Source organism: Periophthalmus magnuspinnatus, chromosome 2 (assembly GCF_009829125.3).
Source record: "Periophthalmus magnuspinnatus isolate fPerMag1 chromosome 2, fPerMag1.2.pri, whole genome shotgun sequence".
Taxonomy (NCBI): domain Eukaryota; kingdom Metazoa; phylum Chordata; class Actinopteri; order Gobiiformes; family Gobiidae; genus Periophthalmus; species Periophthalmus magnuspinnatus.
Window position 1 is genome coordinate 3,520,101 of NC_047127.1, and position 19,417 is coordinate 3,539,517.

General features: G+C 39.1%; 1 protein-coding gene across 16 annotated transcripts in view; it reads left to right on the forward strand.

Moving 5' to 3' along the window:
* dmd (dystrophin) overlaps positions 1-19,417 on the forward strand; it is a 500,656-nt gene that overhangs the window by 476,593 nt on the left and 4,646 nt on the right. For 9 of the 16 annotated variants that reach the window (XM_055226238.1, XM_055226243.1, XM_055226271.1 and 6 more), the window contains 5 exons: positions 1,609-1,674; positions 6,584-6,742; positions 8,783-9,026; positions 13,734-13,848; positions 13,928-14,014. In XM_055226238.1, the coding sequence (XP_055082213.1) occupies positions 1,609-1,674; positions 6,584-6,742; positions 8,783-9,026; positions 13,734-13,848; positions 13,928-14,014 (671 nt within the window). Of the gene's footprint in view, positions 1-1,608; positions 1,675-6,583; positions 6,743-8,782; positions 9,027-13,733; positions 13,849-13,927; positions 14,015-17,719; positions 17,746-19,417 lie in introns of all 16 variants that reach the window. The other 7 variants (XM_055226254.1, XM_055226266.1, XM_055226275.1 and 4 more) reach the window with 4 other exon arrangements.

Genomic DNA, 19,417 nt, shown 5'->3' on the forward strand with positions numbered 1-19,417 from the left:
CACGCACGTAAATGTTTCTAATGGCCCTCGAAGTTGTAATATTTTGAAATCGACTTTAGAACGAACCTCTTAAATCTTGATAATTTGATAATTCTGTGTCGTTCTAGAGCGAAATGTGTAAAATCCAGTTTATTTCAGTGTTTCTATAATCTAAAATGTAATCCATAGATGTTAAAGTTGCATTCTGTAACTTTCCGTTGGACGTTTACTTCCATGTGACAAACAGAAGCCATGTCACAGGTCAGATCTGTGGAAAGGTCACCCCACTCGCAATAATTTGTAGTTTTTTAATGTGTTTTGAGCCATAAACACACCTGGAATTGAGTAATTTACATTTATTTTAATCCGTACTGTGGGACTTTTCAAGCTAAGCGTTAATATCTCCATGGAAACAAGCACATGCCGTACCTCCTCCGCTAGAAAAGTGACTTAGTACAGCTTTAAGTACAAAACCTGGCCTGTTAACCAGCTTTTTTAAGACGATTTACCCTTAGACTGTCGATTATAAATACGACTCGATGCTAAACAGGCCCGGAGACAGAAATTTGGGGGCCCGGGGCAAGAAACAGCACATGGGGCCCCCTGTTATAAAAATTAAGATATATTAAACAAAAAAACTAACTGTTCGGCCTGTCATGTTAACACATTTTGAAGTAAATATAGACGATAAACGATAGTATTTAAACCAAACCATAAAGCAGAATTATGGCCCCAACAGTTTTCTATATGTACGAATAAATAAAAGTAAATAAACAACAGAATAAAACACTTCAGTAGTTCGTTTGTGTCTATAATGAGCTATAGAAGTTCAAAATTCAAACCTGTACAGCTCAAATTTCATCTTAGAACAGAAAAATCACCAAACTTTTCACACTAGTGCAAAGAAAAAGTCCCGACGATGAATAAAGACCCTGAAAATGATTGTTGCTTTTATAACACCAACAGGACTAACTGTACTAGCTTCGATTGTTAAGTAAAAGTACAGATACGGGCGCTAAAAAGACTCCAGTAAAAGTAGAACATGAAAAAATAAAGTATTAGTAAGCACCTGTTTAAAAATGTACATAAAGAGTAAAAAGTAAAAGTATTTCGCAGAGATTTTGAGTCTTTTAAAGCTTCGAATGTATTGATTTTGATGCAGATTTGGGCTGAATTTTGTCTGTTTTTATTTGTATATTTTTGTTTTCCTCAATTTATAAACGTAAAAATCAACCCTAGCGGAGTGAAAAGTACAGATACTGCGCTCAAATGCAGTAAAAGTAATGCGTATCCACTGCAAAACGTACTAAAATAAACTACAGATCGCTAAAATGTTGACTTAAATCCATTACTTTACTACATTTACTTGTTTACGTTCTCGCGCCGCATCATCGCTCACGAAAAAAACAGAAAAATCTTGGTGTTCGGCTGCGGCTGTAAACACTTGTGTGAAAAGTATTTGACTCCTGCCTCCATCGCATCAAATATTCATAGCCTACGTGTTTACCTCAACCCGTCTTGATTGGAGAAGTGCGGTATCGAAGCTGCAAACTAGTTTAAAGTTGGAGTTTTTTGACGCTGGAGTTGTTCAAATGTCTAGTAACTGCTCTGTTTCTTCCTCCTCCGCAGGTTAGCAGAAATGGAGACTCGTAATGGGTCTTATTTGAATGACAGTATCTCGCCCAATGAGAGCATGTGAGGAGCTTTTAAATTTTCTTTTTACGTTTCTATCCCTTCTTGTCTCGTTTTCACTTCCTCCTCACTCACGATTGGCTGACTGTGTGTGGTCAAACTGTCCCCATTGGCTGGTTTGTGGATGTGGATGTGGTTTGACGTGACGCATTGCATTTTGGACGTGGTTTTTGTTGACGTGGCGACTGTCAGCGCATCTCGCAGAACGTACGCGGCCGGTGTGTGTTCTGTGAGATGTGGGATTAAAAAAAAAATAAACAAAAAAACAACAGAGATTTGCTTTAGTGGATTAAAGAAAACTGTTTCAAAGACGCTAAATAAAACAAAAACATGGAATATTCATCTCAAAACATGTTAACTGTTGATTCCATGAGTTAAAGCTCTATTATGTAACTTTTTAACGAAGCAAATACAGAAAATAATTGAAATATTCATCCCAAAACATGTTATTTGTTAAGCCCTACTACGTAACTTTTCAAAGAAGCTACGTAAAAAAAAAAATTCATCCTAATACATGTTAAGTGTTGATTACATGAGTTAAAGCTCTACTATGTAACATTTCAAATAAGAAAATTAAAAAAAAATTGAAATATTCATCCCAAAACATTTTAATTGTTATTTACATGAGTTAAAGCCCCACTACGTAACTTTTCATAGAAGTAAATTAAAAAAAACAGTTGAAATATTCATTCTAAAACATGTTAAGTGTTGATTATATGAATTAAAGCTCTGCTACGTAACTTTTTAAAGAAGCACAATTTGAAAAGAAAAGGAAATATTCATCCCAAAACATGTTAATTGTTATTTACATGAGTTAAAGCTCTACTATGTAACATTTCAGAGACGTAAATAAGAAAAACTGTTGAAATATTCATCCTAAAACATGTTAACTGTTGATTATATGAGTTAAAGCTCTATTCTGTAACTTTTCAGCCAGTAAATGAACTCAAATGAAGCTATGAGTGCACTTTGAAAAAATGAGTATCTTCTTTACACTATAAACCCTCACCGTCACCTGAAATGTTCCACAGTGGGGCTTTAGCGTTTGAACCCTCCTCCATTAAACGATCTCTGTTCATGTTGCATTTTACATTGGTGCATATTGTGTTTTATGAAACTCTTTTGATTTGATGTTTTGTCTGAATTAAAATGACTAAACTCTGCGTGGCACAGAGAGGGGACTGGGAACGGCTCACGGCGTCGCTCTGGCGTCTCACGCAAAAAAAACCTCAACTTATTCTCACGTTTTCAGCTTTAAAATGTTTGGACGTCGACTATTTCATGTAGAAAAGAAGCTGAAGTTCAGACGTTAAAGTGAATGATCAATGGTCAGAGTTTGACACAACGTTTTTCCAGCATTTGCTTTACATTAAGGAATCACACACACGTTCACACACACGTTCACACACATGTTCACACACACGTTCACACACACGTTCATCGAGGAGGGTTAAGTGTCTTGCTCAAGGACACAACAGTATTCATCTGTGAGAGCTGGAATCGAACCACCAAGTATTAGTGTTTCTCAGACTAAATGGCTGAAGTTCTTGTTTAAAAAAGACTTGACAAACTTTCTTAATAAAACTTAGTAAAGCAGTAAAAGTATCTGCTTCTATCAAATACTGTTATTATCCATTTAATAAGATTTAATTACTATAGATGCTCGAAAATGAAATGAAAGTAGATTCAATTTATACAAAGTACACAGAAAATAAATAAATAAAACCCTTTTTAAATACCTCAAGCCCTATTTTCCTTTATTTTTTGTCATATTAACTTGTATATTTTAATTAGATTATCGTAAAATTTAAATTAATTGGTTTGGATTAATATTAAATAAATAAATGTGAAAAACATGATTTAAAAGTTTGGACACGCCCTCTCATTCAATGCTTTTTTCTTTATTTCTAATACTGTCTACCGTTTATATACACACATAAAACATCAAATATATAAAGTGATACAAATGGAATTATGTAGCAAAGAAAAAAAGTGAAATAACTACTAAATTTTAAATGTTTTATATTCAAATCCTCAAACTGTCTCCCTTTGGTTTGTCAAAAAACATTTAGTAGAGCTATTTTTGTCTTTGCTACGTAATTCCATGTATCTTATTTTATATATTTGAAGACTTCTGTTTGTGTATAAGATGTAGAAAGTGTTTTTTTCTTTGTTTTTACCACTTTCTACATTTTATAAACACACAAAAGACATCAAATATATGAAGTAAGACATGGAATTATGTAGCAAAGAAAAAAAGTTTTAAAAAAGCAAAAAAAAAAACCTCTATGTTCTGACAAAGCAAAGGGGAGAGGATTTGAATATAAAATAAAAATATATATATTTATAAACTCATTTCACTTTTTTCTTTTTGTCATATTGGAACTACAAGGAAAACAAAACAAAGATGCTACTAAATTTTAAATATTTTATATTCAAATCCTCTAAATACCCCCCTTTGCTTTGTCCAAAAAAAAAAAAATAGAAAGTGTTTTTTTCTTTGTTTTTACAGTTTTTTTAATATATACAAACAGAAAACATCAGATATATGAAGCAGCATATATGGAATTATGCAGTAAAGAAAAGTTAAATAACTAGTAAATATTTTTTGACAAAGAACAGTGCGGCTACTTTGAGGATTTGAATATAAATGATTAAAATATAACTTTACTTTTTCTCTTTACTACATAATTCCATAGATGTTACTTCATATATTTGATGTCTTCTGTGTGTATATAAACGTAAAAAGTAGTAAAAAAAAACATATATATAGAATAAGATGGTGCGTCCAAACTTTCTCCTGGTCGTACACTAAAAAAACCCAAACGTTTCATTATTTGGAGCGAGCGTCGCGGCGTTCTTGAGATTAGCGGCGCTCGTAAACAGACAGTGGTGTTTACGGCTCCTGTTTTTCCTTTGGGACACGCAGATAAAAGTTTGTCGGTAATAATGGCTCCTCGTTGAATTTGACACGCAGCAATTAAAAGTTGTTAGCTACCTCGCTCAAACTTGAAAGCCACTGAAGCGAAAACGCGCCTCTCAAATCGTCTGCGGGCGTTTTTAACCAGCTCTGCCCGTAATGAGTTCTGCTTCACGGTCGGCGGTGGGAGGAGAGACTCGTTTTGTATTCCGACGGAGAATCGCGAGTCTCACGAAAAGCCGAGCGAGAGACGGAGGAGGAGGAGGACGTAGCATCTAAATACCTGGCCTAATTAAAAACTTCCTGGAACACACTCCGGGCGGCGCGCGTGATTGGCCGGAGCCGACGGAGCGTAGCCAATCAAGTCGTCTCAGGAATGCGGCAAATGGAGTCGTTCAGACGAGAGCGTTTTCTCCTTCAGACTCTCGGATTCAAATTTCACAAGCGACGGATTTAACCCCGTTTCTCAATGTCGTGTTTTCAAATAACGCGGCCGGATCATTACATATCGAGGACGAGGTTTAAAATACTGTTAACTTACTACTACTACTGCTGCGTACTGTGGGGTTTGAAGAAGTACTCCGTTTTGTGAAGTAAAAGTACAGATATCAGGTCAAAAAAAATACTCAAGTAATGAAAAATCTAGTATTAAAGTATGTGTTTAAAAGTCGACTTAAAGAGTAAAAAGTACAAGTGTTTCTCAAATATTTAAAATACTATTAACCTACTACTGCTACTACTACTACGACGTATGGTAACGAGAAGTAATCTTTGAAGAAGTACTCAATTTCGTTAAGTAAAAGTACAGATACCACGGCAAAAAATACTCAAGTAAATGAAAAATCTGCTTAAGTACCAGTTTAAAAATTGACTTTAAAAGTACAAGTAATTTCTCATATATTTAAAATACTATTACCTTACTACTACTACTACTATTACTACTGCGTCCGTTAATGAGAAGTACTCTGTGGTAGAAGTACTAGAAGTAAGTGCAGATACCAGGGCAAAAAAATACTCAAGTAATGAAAAATCTAGTATTAAAGTATCTGTTTAAAAATCTACTTCAAGAGTAAAAAGTACAAGTGTTTCTCATATATTTAAAATACTATTAACTTACTACTCCTAATACTATGTACATTAACGAGAAGTAATTAGTGCTGGAAGAAGTATTCAACTTTGTTTAGTAAAAGTACAGATACCAGGGCAAACAAATACTCAAGTAATGAAAAAGTAATAGTATTAAAAATCTAATCTAAAGAGTAAAAAGTAAAAGTATTTCTCTGATATTCTGAGGTCGTATAAAGCTTCAGAAGTAGTGATTTTGATAAAGATTTGAGCTGAATTTGGTTCAAAAGCTGCTCGATGTTTTTATTTGTGTATTTGTGTTAAAAATAAACCCTCAGCCTTTTCAGCAGCTCTCAAACTATAATAAAAATACTTTAACTTTACAGTCTTGTTCAAAAACGTAGCGGAGTAGAAAGTACAGATACTGCTCTTGAATGAAAAACGTACTTAAGCTATCTGTACTTTACTACTTTTACTTTGTTACTGTAAATATTGCTGCTGTTTATCCATTCCATTGTGTGTTTTGTGAACTCTAGTTTGTCTTTTACGTTTGTTAATTCCAAAATTTAAGGTTTGAACGTCAGGAAGGGCATCTGATCTAAAACCAAATCAAAAATATCCAGTATCAGTATCGTATCGGTGCCTCCCTAGTGTCAAGAGCCATTTCTTAGCTCTCAAATTTGAGTTTAAAGTTGTAATACGTGAACGACACAACTGTCTTTTCCAAATGACAAACACTTTTCTTGAACTTGAGCGTTTTTTTTTTTTTTTCCCAACGTTATTCCCGCCGAGCCGCTCCGTCCTCCCTCTGTACCTCGGACATGTGCCACTGCAGCCATTTCCTTTGCTGATTTTCTGTTCTCCCATGTCCCCGTGTGGCATTGTGCGCCCGTGTGTTTGTGTGTGTGTGTGTGTGTGCGTTCGCAGCGATGACGAGCACATGTTGATCCAGCACTACTGCCAGTCTCTGAACCAAGGCTCTCCCCTCAGCCAGCCCCGCAGCCCCGCCCAGATCCTAATCTCCATGGAAACGGAGGAGAAGGGAGAGCTGGAGAGGGTGCTCACCGACCTGGAGCAGGAGAACAGGTGGGTCCACAGGGGGGCGCTATGTCGGGTTTGGAGTTACACTATCACAAGGCTGTTTATTATGTTTGTATTCATTTTTATTGTTTTTTTTTATATTTTTTGCCGTATTAGTCGCACTGGAGTATTAGTCGCACCAGCCAAAAAATACAAAATAAATAATAAATAAATAAATAAATAAAAATAATATAATAATAATAATAATAATAATAATAAAAATAATAATAATAAATAAATAATGAAGAAAAAAACAAATACTTCACATATAAGTTGCATCTGAGTATAAGTCGCACCCCTAAACTATGAAAAAAGTGCGACTTATATTCCAGAAAATTTAGTACTTCTCAATAGCGTATTAGCGGATTAATAACAGATTTTGGGAGTTTTAAGATCATTTAAATTAAATATAAAAAGCTAAATCATCTCATTTCTTTCTGGTCATGGTCTGATTCAGGCCCGTCAACAGAAATTTGAGGGCCCGGGGTAAGAAATCTGACATGGGGCCCCCCTCTAATGTAAACAAATAGGTAGAAGTTTCTAAGACCTTGGGGCCCGGGACAGTAGACCCCTTTGTCCCGCCCTCGTTGACTCCCCTGCACCTCAAATTTTGCAGTTTACATTTAAATAATCCCGAAATCAGATTATGATCAGATTTTCCTGTGACTTTGGAGGCCACTGTCTCGCCAAAGTACGATTTTCTTTAAAACTAATTGGTTTTAATGGAAAACTAGGGCCAGTGTTTTACAACTAGGAGTATGTGGACCAATCAACAGTTTTTTTGTTTTTTCAGATTATTTTTTAAGTGTTATTTTAGTCAGAATTATATCTTCAGAATGTTTTTGGCCTCTCCTAATGGTATTTAGGAGGATAAAACTAGTTTGTAATCTGGTTTTAGCCTAAAGATGGGAAATAAGGACAAATATAGGCCGTCTCATATTCATAAATCAATATACTTAGACATGGGGGTGAGGTGGGTTAAGTGTCTTGCCCAAGGACACAACAACACCTTTCATTTGAGCTACTATTGCCCGTAGAGTCTTACTTTTGCTGTTCTTGCACTTCCATTAGGACAAAAATAATCCTGAATGTTTTCCTCCTTATTTTAGTCAGTGTTACGTCTTCAGAATGTTTTTGCATCGTAAAAATAATAAAATGTAAGTTGATATTATATGTGTAAACTACAGAGCCTGGCATAGGACATTAGCAAAATATATTATTGAGGGAATGACTTAATTATCACGAGGGAACGAGATATTATTTTTATTTTTTAAGCTAAATATCTTGTGGGCTCGTGAAAATATATGTATAGAAATTGTTATGTTCCCTCAAGTTAATATCTCGTTCTCTCAAGATAATGTATTTTTTATTTATTTTTTTTGTAAATATTATTATTCTCCTTTCCATCCTCTGCCGGTCTCCGTAGAAAACAGGTTTTAATTACGAAATAACGCTTAAGGAGTGCTTGGAAACGCCAAACTAGACGTCCCAAAGACTCTATTGTTCCAAATACATATCACATATTTAATTAATGCCAGACTTAAGACTCGACTTAGTTTGGAGATTTTTTTGAATTTTTGTATCAAAGACAGAAGCAGATTATACTGAAAACTCGAATCCTTTCATTTTCTTAGTCTCTCCATTCGTGTCTTTCAAATTTCTGATAAAAACTTACGATTTTTAACCTGATAATTCATTTTCATTCGTTTCTGAATCGAAGCCGTTTGTGGCGGTGGAAGAATTATTGGTTTTCTCAGAGGGAGATTACGAGAAATTTCCTGAACTGTTTTTTGTAAAGTGATATTTGAACGTTCTCCTGTTTTTCGATAAGTTTGAACAGAAAAACCGTCCTATTGGTTTGGTTTTCTCGAGTCATTTTCACACATTTGAGGCCGATCAAACGTAATCCAGATTTCCATTTTCTCTGATCGAATAAGAAAAAATCTGCTCACGGTGAAACTGAGAAAAACACAATCAGAAGTTCACTCACAAAACATCTGAACTCCTGGCCGCGCTTGATTCCCGTCGTCTTTTATCCCGCCCCAGAAAGCTGCAGGCGGAGTACGACCGTCTGAAGAAGGCCCACGACCGCAAGGGCCTGTCCCCGCTCCCGTCGCCCCCGGAGACGCTGCCCGTGTCCCCGCAGAGCGCCCGCGACGCCGAGCTCATCGCCGAGGCCAAGCTCCTACGGCAACACAAGGGCCGACTGGAGGCGAGGATGCAGATTCTGGAGGATCACAACAAACAGCTCGAATCCCAACTGCACCGCCTCCGACAGCTACTGGAGCAGGTAACTCACGGAATGACGACTTCTAACGGGATTTAGGAGGGAAAACTAGTTTGTAATCCGGTTATGATGTAATGACGCGGAATAGGGACAGATATATGATACATTTTTAAAAATACAGATATATTTTGGTCACATTTTACACAGAGATTGTATAAAGAAGTGGACTAAGTGAGCGTCCAGTGGTTATAGCGGCCAATTTGAAGCCGAATTCCGTATTAGGATTCCAACTGCGAGTATCATAGCAACCAAAGAGCCAATCCGGAGGTAGGATGTCGAAGGTAACGCCTCTTCCCGCTCACATCACCGGTTTAGCAGGGAGCAGGCCCTTAGCAACGCTGTCAATCAAACCTGTTGCTAACGCTAGCGGAGTGACCTCATAGAAAGAAGGCGCCTGATTTGTCTGTTATTAATGTTCATATCTTGATTTACGGACAGAACAGCGAAATAAATATCCCAGAATCATGTAGAGCGGGTTAATACGAACATTTTAAGACGAAAATGATGAGTGAGTGGCCACAGCTTTTCAATAGAAAGTGAATTGAAGCCAGAGTCAATTGAGTTTTACACCAAGGAACCACTCACAACTCAAGTGTCTTGCCCAATGACACAACGACAGCATTTATCTGAGCTACTGTCGCCCGTAGAGTCTTCATTTTGTTTTTCTTGCAGTTCCATTATGACAAAAAGAAAAAAAGTTAAATTAGCCTATAAATATTTTTAAAATTTTTTAAATACAAATCGTCAAAGTCGCCCCTGATTTACTTTGTCAAAAAATATTAAGTAGAATTTTTTTTTTTTTACTTTTTTTTTCTTTACTACATAATTCCATAAATCTTACTTTAAATATTCGATGTCTTGCTGACGTTTGTAATTGTATAAAGTTGTAAAAATAGAGAAAAAAAACATTGAAAAAGAGGATTTGTCCAAACGTTTCACTTTTACATAGCGACACTTCTATAAATCTGTAGTGAGGGCTTCATCTTTAAAAAACAAAACATCTTCCACTGCTCCTCCGCTAATAAAGAACTCTCCAAACATTGTTGAAGGGCAGCTCGTCTTTGTGACCTTTCCTAATGGGACGGTCTTAAACCAAATTAGCAGGAAGTAGTTGGATTATTCCTGCGTGAGATTTATTTTGGTTCACAAACAGATCCCTTTCTGCTTGGGTGACTGGCGGCGGTGACGTGCACTTATCTGAGACGCTCCTTTTACAAAGTCATCCCGAATGAGAATGTGACACTGCCATGATGCAACTACAGGGGATTTGGCAGCGCTCGCGGGGGACACACTGCCATCCGGTGGACAGAAAAGGAATTACTTGCAGATTTAGATTGATTTTTCTCTCTTGAATGAGTAAAAAAAACACAATATCTAAACCAATATTGTCACATGTCCAGAGATTAAATTTAATTATGATAAAATGCTCGTTGCTATTCGCTGTTTAATTATTCTGTAAAACTTTGAAATTAAAATTTTTCAGATTTTGCTCTTCTGAGCGGCGCAGTCGTGATTACAAATGCAAATTTTTAAACTGAGCCTGGAGCGCTGACATCAGATTGGATTGAAAAATTGACCATTCAGGCAATAAAAGAATCCCATGATGCTTTTCAGAACGTGGCTGTGATGGTCTGATCCAGCTTTTTCTGTGCAAATACTGATATTTTTGGCTTTATGTGTTTGCGCATCCTTGATATCTTTATTTTTATATATAGAGGAGATCACATGGGCTCTTTTTCATGGGCGCTCTGTTTAAAATACTAATCAAGCAGAAAAACAAACAAAAAAAGTCCATAGTCCATATAAAACTTTAAAAACAGGAGCAGGTGTGTTTAAAGTTCATGTAAAACATTAAAAACAGGAGCGGGTTTGTGTAAAAATTCACAAAAAACATTAAAAACAGGAGCAGGTGTGTGTAAAAATGTATATAAAACATTAAAAACAGGAGCAGGTGTGTATAAAAATTCACAAAAAACATTAAAAACAGGAGCAGGTGTGTATAAAAATTCACAAAAAACATTAAAAACAGGAGCAGGTGTGTTTAAAGTTCATTTAAAACATTAAAAACAGGAGCAGGTGTGTATAAAAATTCACAAAAAACATTAAAAACAGGAGCAGATGTGTTTAAAGTTAATTTAAAACATTAAAAACAGGAGCAGGTGTGTGTCAAAGTTCATATAAAACAATAAAAACAGGGGAAAGTGTGTATAAAAGTTCATATAAAACGTTAAAAATAGGAGCAGATGTGTATTTAAGTTCATATAAAACATTAAAAACAATATAAAAGTTCGTTACCAGATTATTAAATTTCGATTCTGACTCCATTTTTGTGAAGAGAAATTTGGTGTCACGATTATAAAGGTCCAAAATAATCGCAATTAACGATTATATCATGATAATTATCAAAGCTGCTGCCAGTTTATGTTGTTACAGATATGAATAATTATAATTTTAATGTTATGAAACGGTTCCACGTTAACTGTTTTATTGATTCAAGTTTAATTCTTCAGCACATTTAAAACAACTTCAGCTGAACCAAAGTACTTCAACAAAAAACAGAAACAGAACAATAAAACACCAAGATTATCCTGTGTAGTTTTTATTAAATACCAGGGAGAAGAGGCGGGTTTTCAGTCTGGTCTTAAACTGCGTTAAAGACGGAGACGATCTGTAGTTTTGTAGTTTGTCATAAGTGCAAAAACAGCGATTTAGAAGAAAAAATTATGGAAAAGTAAGTTTGTTCTGCACGTTCTGGTGATGTAATGGTGAATATCGTTTTTGCCGATTATCCCGATTATATAAAATGTCACACACGATTATTGCCGACCATTTTTATCACGATTAACAGTATTTATTTGCTTTAAACTCAAACAGCGTCTGGTAAAAATGATCCAAATGTGTTTTCAAACTGTTATTTATGATTTAAAGTAACTACGGAACAACTTTTAAGATTACTACGACGTGTTTGGGGCTCGTCGTAAACTATTCCCGAGTTTCGTCGTGAGGAAACACTCCAAATTTCTTCTGCTTGTTTATTTTCCGAACACAAAAGCTCCTGTCGACCGTAGCCCACGACAAAACGAGAGCAAAACAACAACAGCAGCAGCAGCAGCAGCAGCAGCATCTCCACCAGAGCCGAAACAGACCAGAACCTTGGCATGAACCGGTCGTCATAGCAACCAGGCGTCACATACAAAAGCCGTTACGTTAACAACGGCACGTAAACAGAAGAACGACAAAAGAGGTCAAATCTGAACTAAAGTCAAAATATCAGATCGTTACAGGAGATTTTAACAGTGATTTGTGTAAAAAAAAAAACAATGTTTAACTCATGGTACAGGACAAAATGATGATGTTATTTGCTGATTTAAAAAACAAAAACGTGGTGACGCTTTTTATTTTTCTGTGGTTTCTTCTGCTGTTCTGTTAAAATGTAGTTTCCTCTGTGTTTCCTCAGCTTCTGTCCGAGGGTCGTCAAAAGAATCAAAAATCAGATTCTAAATGATGCGAAAACTAGTATTGAAAGTAGATCATTTGAGCTGGTATCGATACTAAAGGAGGAGAGGAGAGAGGGAGGAGCGAAGGAGAGGGGGAGGCAAATGAGAGGGAGACGAGAGGAGATTGTGAGGAGACAAGGAGTGCGAGGAGAGGGGAGAGACTGAGAGGGGGAGGAGAGAAGGAAAAGGGGGAGGCAAATGAGAGAGGGAGGGGGGAAGGGACAAGGAGTGTGAGGAGAGGGGAGAGAATGAGAGGGGGAGGAGAGAAGGAAAGGAGGAGGAGAGAAGGAGAGGGGCCAGTGGGGGGGAGAAAGGAGAGGGGGAGACAAATGAGAGAGGGTGGGAGAGGGAGAGAATGAGAGGGGGAGGCAAATGGGGGGGGAGATTGTGAGGAGACAAGGAGTGTGAGGAGAGGGGAGAGGATGAGAGGGGAGGAAAGAAGGAGAGGGGGCAGAGGTGAGCAGAGAAGGAGAGGGGGAGGCAAATGAGAGGGAGGGAGAGGGGGAGAGGAGAGAATGAGAGGGGGAGGAGAGAAGGAAAGGAGAGGGGGAGGCAAATGAGGGAGGGAGAGGGGGAGAGGAGAGAATGAGAGGGGGAGGAGAGAAGGAAAGGAGAGGGGGAGGTGAATGAGACAGGGAGGAGAGGGGGAGGCAAATGAGAGAGGGAGGTAGAGGGGGAGAGGAGAGGGGAAAGAGAAGGAAAGGCGCAGGAGTGAAGGGGAGGCGAGAGGGGGAGAGGAGAGAATGAGAGGGGAAAGAAGGAAAGGCGCATGAGTGAAGGAGAGGGGGAGGCAAATGAGAGGGAGGGGGAGAGGAGAGAATGAGAGGGGGAGGAGAGAAGGAAAGGAGAGAGGGAGGCGAATGAGACAGGGAGGAGAGGGGGAGAGGAGAGAATGAGAGGGGAAAGAGAAGGAAAGGCGCAGGAGAGAAGGAGGGGGGGAATGTGAGGAGAGGAGAGAATGAGAGGGGTGAGGAGAGGAGGAGGTGAATGGGATAGAGAAAGGTGGACAGGGAGGGAGAGAGAAAGAAGGAGAGGGAAGGAAAAAGTCGTACGGTTTAATGTTGAAAATCACATTCTATTGTCTAAATTGTGTTTTTATTATGATCATCGTTGTATCAGAATCAGTTTTGATCAACGAGTTTTTTTCCTTTGCATCGAAATCGTGTTTGAACTTTCAGTATCGTGAAACACTGATCCATCTGTTCATCCTCAGACGGACTCCAAGGTGAACGGCACCGCTCTGTCCTCCCCCTCCACCTCCTCGCAGCGCTCCGACTCCTCCCTCCCCGTGCTCAGAGTGGCCGCCAGTCAAACCACAGACACCATGGGTACGAAACACTCAACTTACACGTGGATTCATGTACAACGGGGACGTCTCGGGGTAATATCTGAGTGTTGTTTTTAAAGGTGACGACGAGCTGTCCAGCCCGTCCCAGGATGCGGGGTTGGAGGAGGTGATGGAGCAGCTCAACCACTCGTTCCCTCATAGTCAAGGTAAACGCGTCCAGTGTGTACGTCTAATTTAGAACTTAAAGTGGACGTATCATGAGCTTTCTACGATGTTATAACGTTGTTCTCTCATCAAAAACATGTCTGAAGAGGTTTTAGCGCTCATCCTTGCATGTTTGAGTAATCTAGCGATCTCTCTTTGGCCCTATTCGAACCCTCCTTACGTTTTGCTGTACTATTCTGTACAAGGCTCCGCCCACAATGCTCCCACGCGACAATTCTCCATAAATATACAAAAATGTGATTAAAAACTGTACACTACAACTTCACAAACCTGATTCGATGTGCTGTAGTTTCAGTAGCTGTTTGTTTTTTTGATAGTGCTCTGAAGGCGGAGTGACTTAGCACAGAGAGCAAACAGAGGGAAGACGTATAAAACATGTTAATGTCATGTTTTTGGGTGATTTTAGCATTTTTAAAACAATAAAAGGAAACATGGTGATACTAAATATGTTACAGTTAATACGACATTGAAGTAAATACCTCCTCTTTAATACCCCAAAGAAGTAAATACCTCCTCTTTAATACCCCAAAAACGTAAATACATCCTCTTTAATACCCCAAAGAAGTAAGTACCTCCTCTTTAATACCCCAAAGAAGTAAATACCTCCTCTTTAATACCCCAAAGTCGTAAATACATCCTCTTTAATACCCCAAAGAAGTAAGTACCTCCTCTTTAATACCCCAAAGAAGTAAATACCTCCTCTTTAATGCAACAAAGAAGTAAATACCTCCTCTTTAATACCCCAAAGAAGTAAATACCTCCTCTTTAATACAACAAAGAAGTAAAATACTCCTCTTTAATACCCCAAAGAAGTAAATACCTCCTCTTTAATACCCCAAAGAAGTAAATACCTCCTCTTTAATACAACAAGGAAGTAAAATACTCCTCTTTAATACCCCAAAGAAGTAAGTACCTCCTCTTTAATACCCCAAAGAAGTAAATACCTCCTCTTTAATACAACACAGAAGTAAATACCTCCTCTTTAATACCCCGAAGAAGTAAATACCTCCTCTTTAATACCCCAAAGAAGTAAATACCTCCTCTTTAATACAACACAGAAGTAAATACCTCCTCTTTAATACCCCATAGAAGTAAATACCTCCTCTTTAATACCCCAAAGAAGTAAATACCTCCTCTTTAATACCCCATAGAAGTAAATACCTCCAAGAAGTAAATACCTCCTCTTTAATACAACACAGAAGTAAATACCTCCTCTTTAAAGGTTCCATATCTCACAAAATTGACTCTTCTGAGCTTTAAGTCCTGTTTTAATGTTGTTACCTCCTCAAAAACAGACCTGGAGTTGTGTTTTGTTTCATTCACACATGTTTTAGTAACTTTATTATCAGTCTGTCTTCATCTCCAAAGCTCAAAATGCTCCGTTCCACCTTGTGATGTCATGAAGTGGTCGTTTTCATGTTAACAGCTCCTTTTTACCTTTAGTTCAGTAGTAGATTGTCAATTCCAGGTTCTGAAATTAACCAAATGATTCTATAAATGAAGGTGTGTGGAGTTTAACAACACAGTGGAGCACTTCCTGTATCACCACTTGATGACATCACAAGGTGGAACAGAGCGTTTTCCGTTTGAGAGAAGAGCCTAAAACATGCGTGAATGAAACAAAACACAACTCCAGGTCTGTTTGTGACGAGGAAACATTAAAACACAGATCAGAACAGAGCGTAACATGGGCCCTTTAAATATTCACTAATATGACACGACTGGAGTCAACTGTATGTTAAAAATTCAGATTTTAAGCTCCCTCAAGTTTACATTTAAAGTTTATGATCCTTATGGCAGCGGAAACCACGAAACAGAAATTTAAAAGCGACATAATCTTATAAAAACTACAATTTACCATAAAAACTGTCTCTGTGTTAAATGTTCAAAGTTTTATGCCTCTATAAAATCCTGTTATTCCACGAAGATTGGAAATATTTTAACGATCCTCAAAGACTCCCTTCAGCATGAAATTTTAAGAGCTAATTAAAAGTGTAAGTTGTCTAATTACCAAATATTATTATCTAGTGGAGGAAAGCGCCATCAAAAATTAATGTCAGAATTTTGCCCGGAGATCGAAGGAGTCACTGGTGGCAAATTGAAAACGCTTCGAAAACAGTTTGGTCTCAGATGAACAATAGCCCATGTTATCGCCGTGGGGCCGTTAAGCACATTTTACAAGAACAGACAAGAAATACTTTATAAAGAACGAGGAAATGTGGAAGAATGAGACTCGTGTTAGAAAGTTAACGCGACTTTAAGGTAGAAACGACGCAAAAGTCAAAAGTATCGAAGATCAGACACGAAAACGAATATCGAAACTAGATACTCATCTGAGGAGGGACCAGGGACTAGGACTGGACCAGATCCACGGGCCGGACCTAAAGACAAGGACTAGATCAGACCCAAGGACCAGGACTAGATCAGACCCAAGGACCAGGACTAGATCAGACCCAAGGCTGAGGATGAGATCAGACCCAAGGACCAGGACTAGATCAAACCCGAGGATGAGATCAGACCCAAGGACCAGGACTAGATCAGACCCAAGGACCAGGACTAGATCAGACCCAAGGACCAGGACTAGATCAGACCCAAGGATGAGGATGAGATCAGACCCAAGGACCAGGACTAGATCAGACCCAAGGACCAGGACTAGATCAGACCCAAGGACCAGGACTAGATCAGACCCAAGGATGAGGATGAGATCAGACCCATGGACCAGGACTGGATTAAACCCAGGGCCGAGGAATAGATTGGACCCAAGGATGAGATGAGACCCAAGGACTAGGACTAGATCAGACCCAAGGATACGGACTAGATCAGACCTAGGGACAAGGTCTAGATAAGACCCAGGGACGAGGAGTGGACCAAACACACAAACCAGACCAACAGACCAGGACTAGACCAGACCCAGTGACCAGACCCAGGGACGAGGACTAGATCAGATCCAGGGAGATGGACTAGACCCAAGGACTAAATCCAGTGACTAGGACAAGATCAAAACTAGGGACTAGACCCGGGGACTAAACTCGGACCACAGCCTTAGAGCCAGAGGACTTCAGCTCATGTTATGGCAGCAGAGTTTTTAAGCACATTTTACACGAACAGACAAGAAATACTTTATAAAGAACAAATACTTTATAAAGAACAGATACTTTATAAAGAACAGATACTTTATAAAGAACAGATACTTTATAAAGAACAGATACTTTATAAAGAACAGATACTTTATAAAGAACAAATACTTTATAAAGAACAGATACTTTATAAAGAACTATGAAATGTGGAAAAATACGACTTGTGTTAAAACGTTTCCAGGAGTTTGTTTATGGTTGAAACGACGCAAAAGTCAAAAGTATCGAAGATCAGATACTAAAACTAATATCGAAACTAGATAGTAATTTTTTCGCAGATATCGATACTAAAATAAGTCTCATTCAGAGGACAGACATGAACTTTTCCTGAATATCTTTAGAATCCTCTCGAGCTGTATCAAAGTGTCCAGAAAAGTTACGTAGTGCACCTTTACTTCAGTTCTTCTGTGAAATAAATGTGTTTTTGTTCCTTTCTTCTGTTGTTTTTTCTCTTCACCCTCTCTCTCTTTTTCTCTCTGCTGTCTGCTGTTACTGACTTTGTATTTTTCTCTTTTTCCTCCCTTCTTCCTGTCCTCTTTTCTCCTGAACCAGGGGGGAGAAGGGGGCACCCATGAGCGGTAAGTATCTCTGAACGATCCCCGTGTGCTCACCCCTCTGCTCAAACTCATTTCTAACGCAACTTTTAACCAGAGAGAGGTCGATATATCTGGCCGATTTTTGCTTTTTTTTTTTTGCGTACCGGGTTTTCAGCCTTAGTTTGGGCCAGGGGCGGCGCCAGGGGGGGACTCGAGGGGGCCCTAGAATCCCCTAGAATAGCCAGTGCTTCCTCTGTAAAAGATTTTGCCTCACTTTTATTCATGCACATCCGATCTCGATTAAAAATGTTGAATTTGGAACCGCAAAATGTGTTAAAAATGATGCTACAATGACCAAAAAATAAAAAATAAAAATCCATATTTGTTTTTGTAAATCACTACAGGGGCTAATTACATTTAATCTGGTTTAAAACAGCGGCTCAAACATGGTAGACTCTAAATTAACATGTTAAGTGGGGCCCCCTATTGAGGATCTTGGCCCCCCTTTAGCTCTTTCAACCAAAAAATGTCTGGCGCCGCTCCTGGTCCAAACTGATATTTGGGCCTGAAGAAAATACATAGATTTATTTATTTCTAACACTGTTTGTGAAGAGGACGCTGGACAAACAGGATTTAACGGGTTTTATTCAGGTTTGGGATGAGTTTTTAATCATTTCAAATCAGATCATTTAGGGAAAATAATCAAAATTGGTCCAAAAATATCAGTCGTGTTTATCGGCCTTCGGTTTCGCTGCATTTTAAACAAACGCCATTAAAATCAGTCATGAAAAAAACACATCGGTCGAGTGAGTTCACAGGAAAGAGCAGCTCAGAACACTTTACTCTGCTCTGCCCTTCCACCTCTCCTCCTCCTCCCCTCCGTTCCTCCCCTTCTCCTCCCTCTCGTCTCCTCCTCTTCCTCCTCCCTCCCCTCCCCTCTTCCTCCCTTCCTATTTCCCTCCTCCTGCTCCTCCTGTCTTCTTTCTCCCCTCCTCCTTCTCCTCTCTTCCCCTTCTCCCTCTCCCATCACCTCCCCCATCCTCTTCTCCCCCTCAACCCCTCTTCCTCTCCCACCTCCTCTTCCCTCTAATCCTTCTCCCCTCCTCCTCCCTTCCTTCCTTCCATCCTTCCTTCCATCCTTCCTTCTGTCCTTTCTCCCCCCCTCCTCTTTTCCTCCCTTGCCCCTCCTCCTCCACTTTTCCCATCCTCCCTCCTTTTCCCTGTCATCTTCCTCCTCCTCCCTTCCTCCCGCCCCCCTCCTCCTCCACTCTTCCCCTCCTTCCTCCTTTTCCCTGTCCTCTTTCCTCTCCACCCATTCTCCCTCTCCTCCCCTCCTCTCTACCTCCTCTCTTCCTCCTCGTTTCCTCCTCTCCCCTCCTCCCGACCTCCTCTCCCCTCCTCCCTACCTCCTCTCTTCCTCCTCCTCTCCTCCTTTCTACCTCCTCTCTTCCTCCTCCTTCCTCTTCCTCCCCTCCTCTCTTCCTCCTCGTTCCTCCTCCTCCTCCCTTGTCCTCTCTCCGTGTTGTTTGCGTGTGTGTTGTGTGTGTTGTGTGCGTTGTGTGTGTTGTGTGCGTTGTGTGTGTTGTGTGCGTTGTGTGTGTTGTGTGCGTTGTGTGCGTTGTGTGCGTTGTGCGTCTGTGTACACGTCTCACTTGAGTACACAGTGTTTGGTTCAGAGCAGAGAGCGGCTCAGTGGTAGAACAATACAACATCT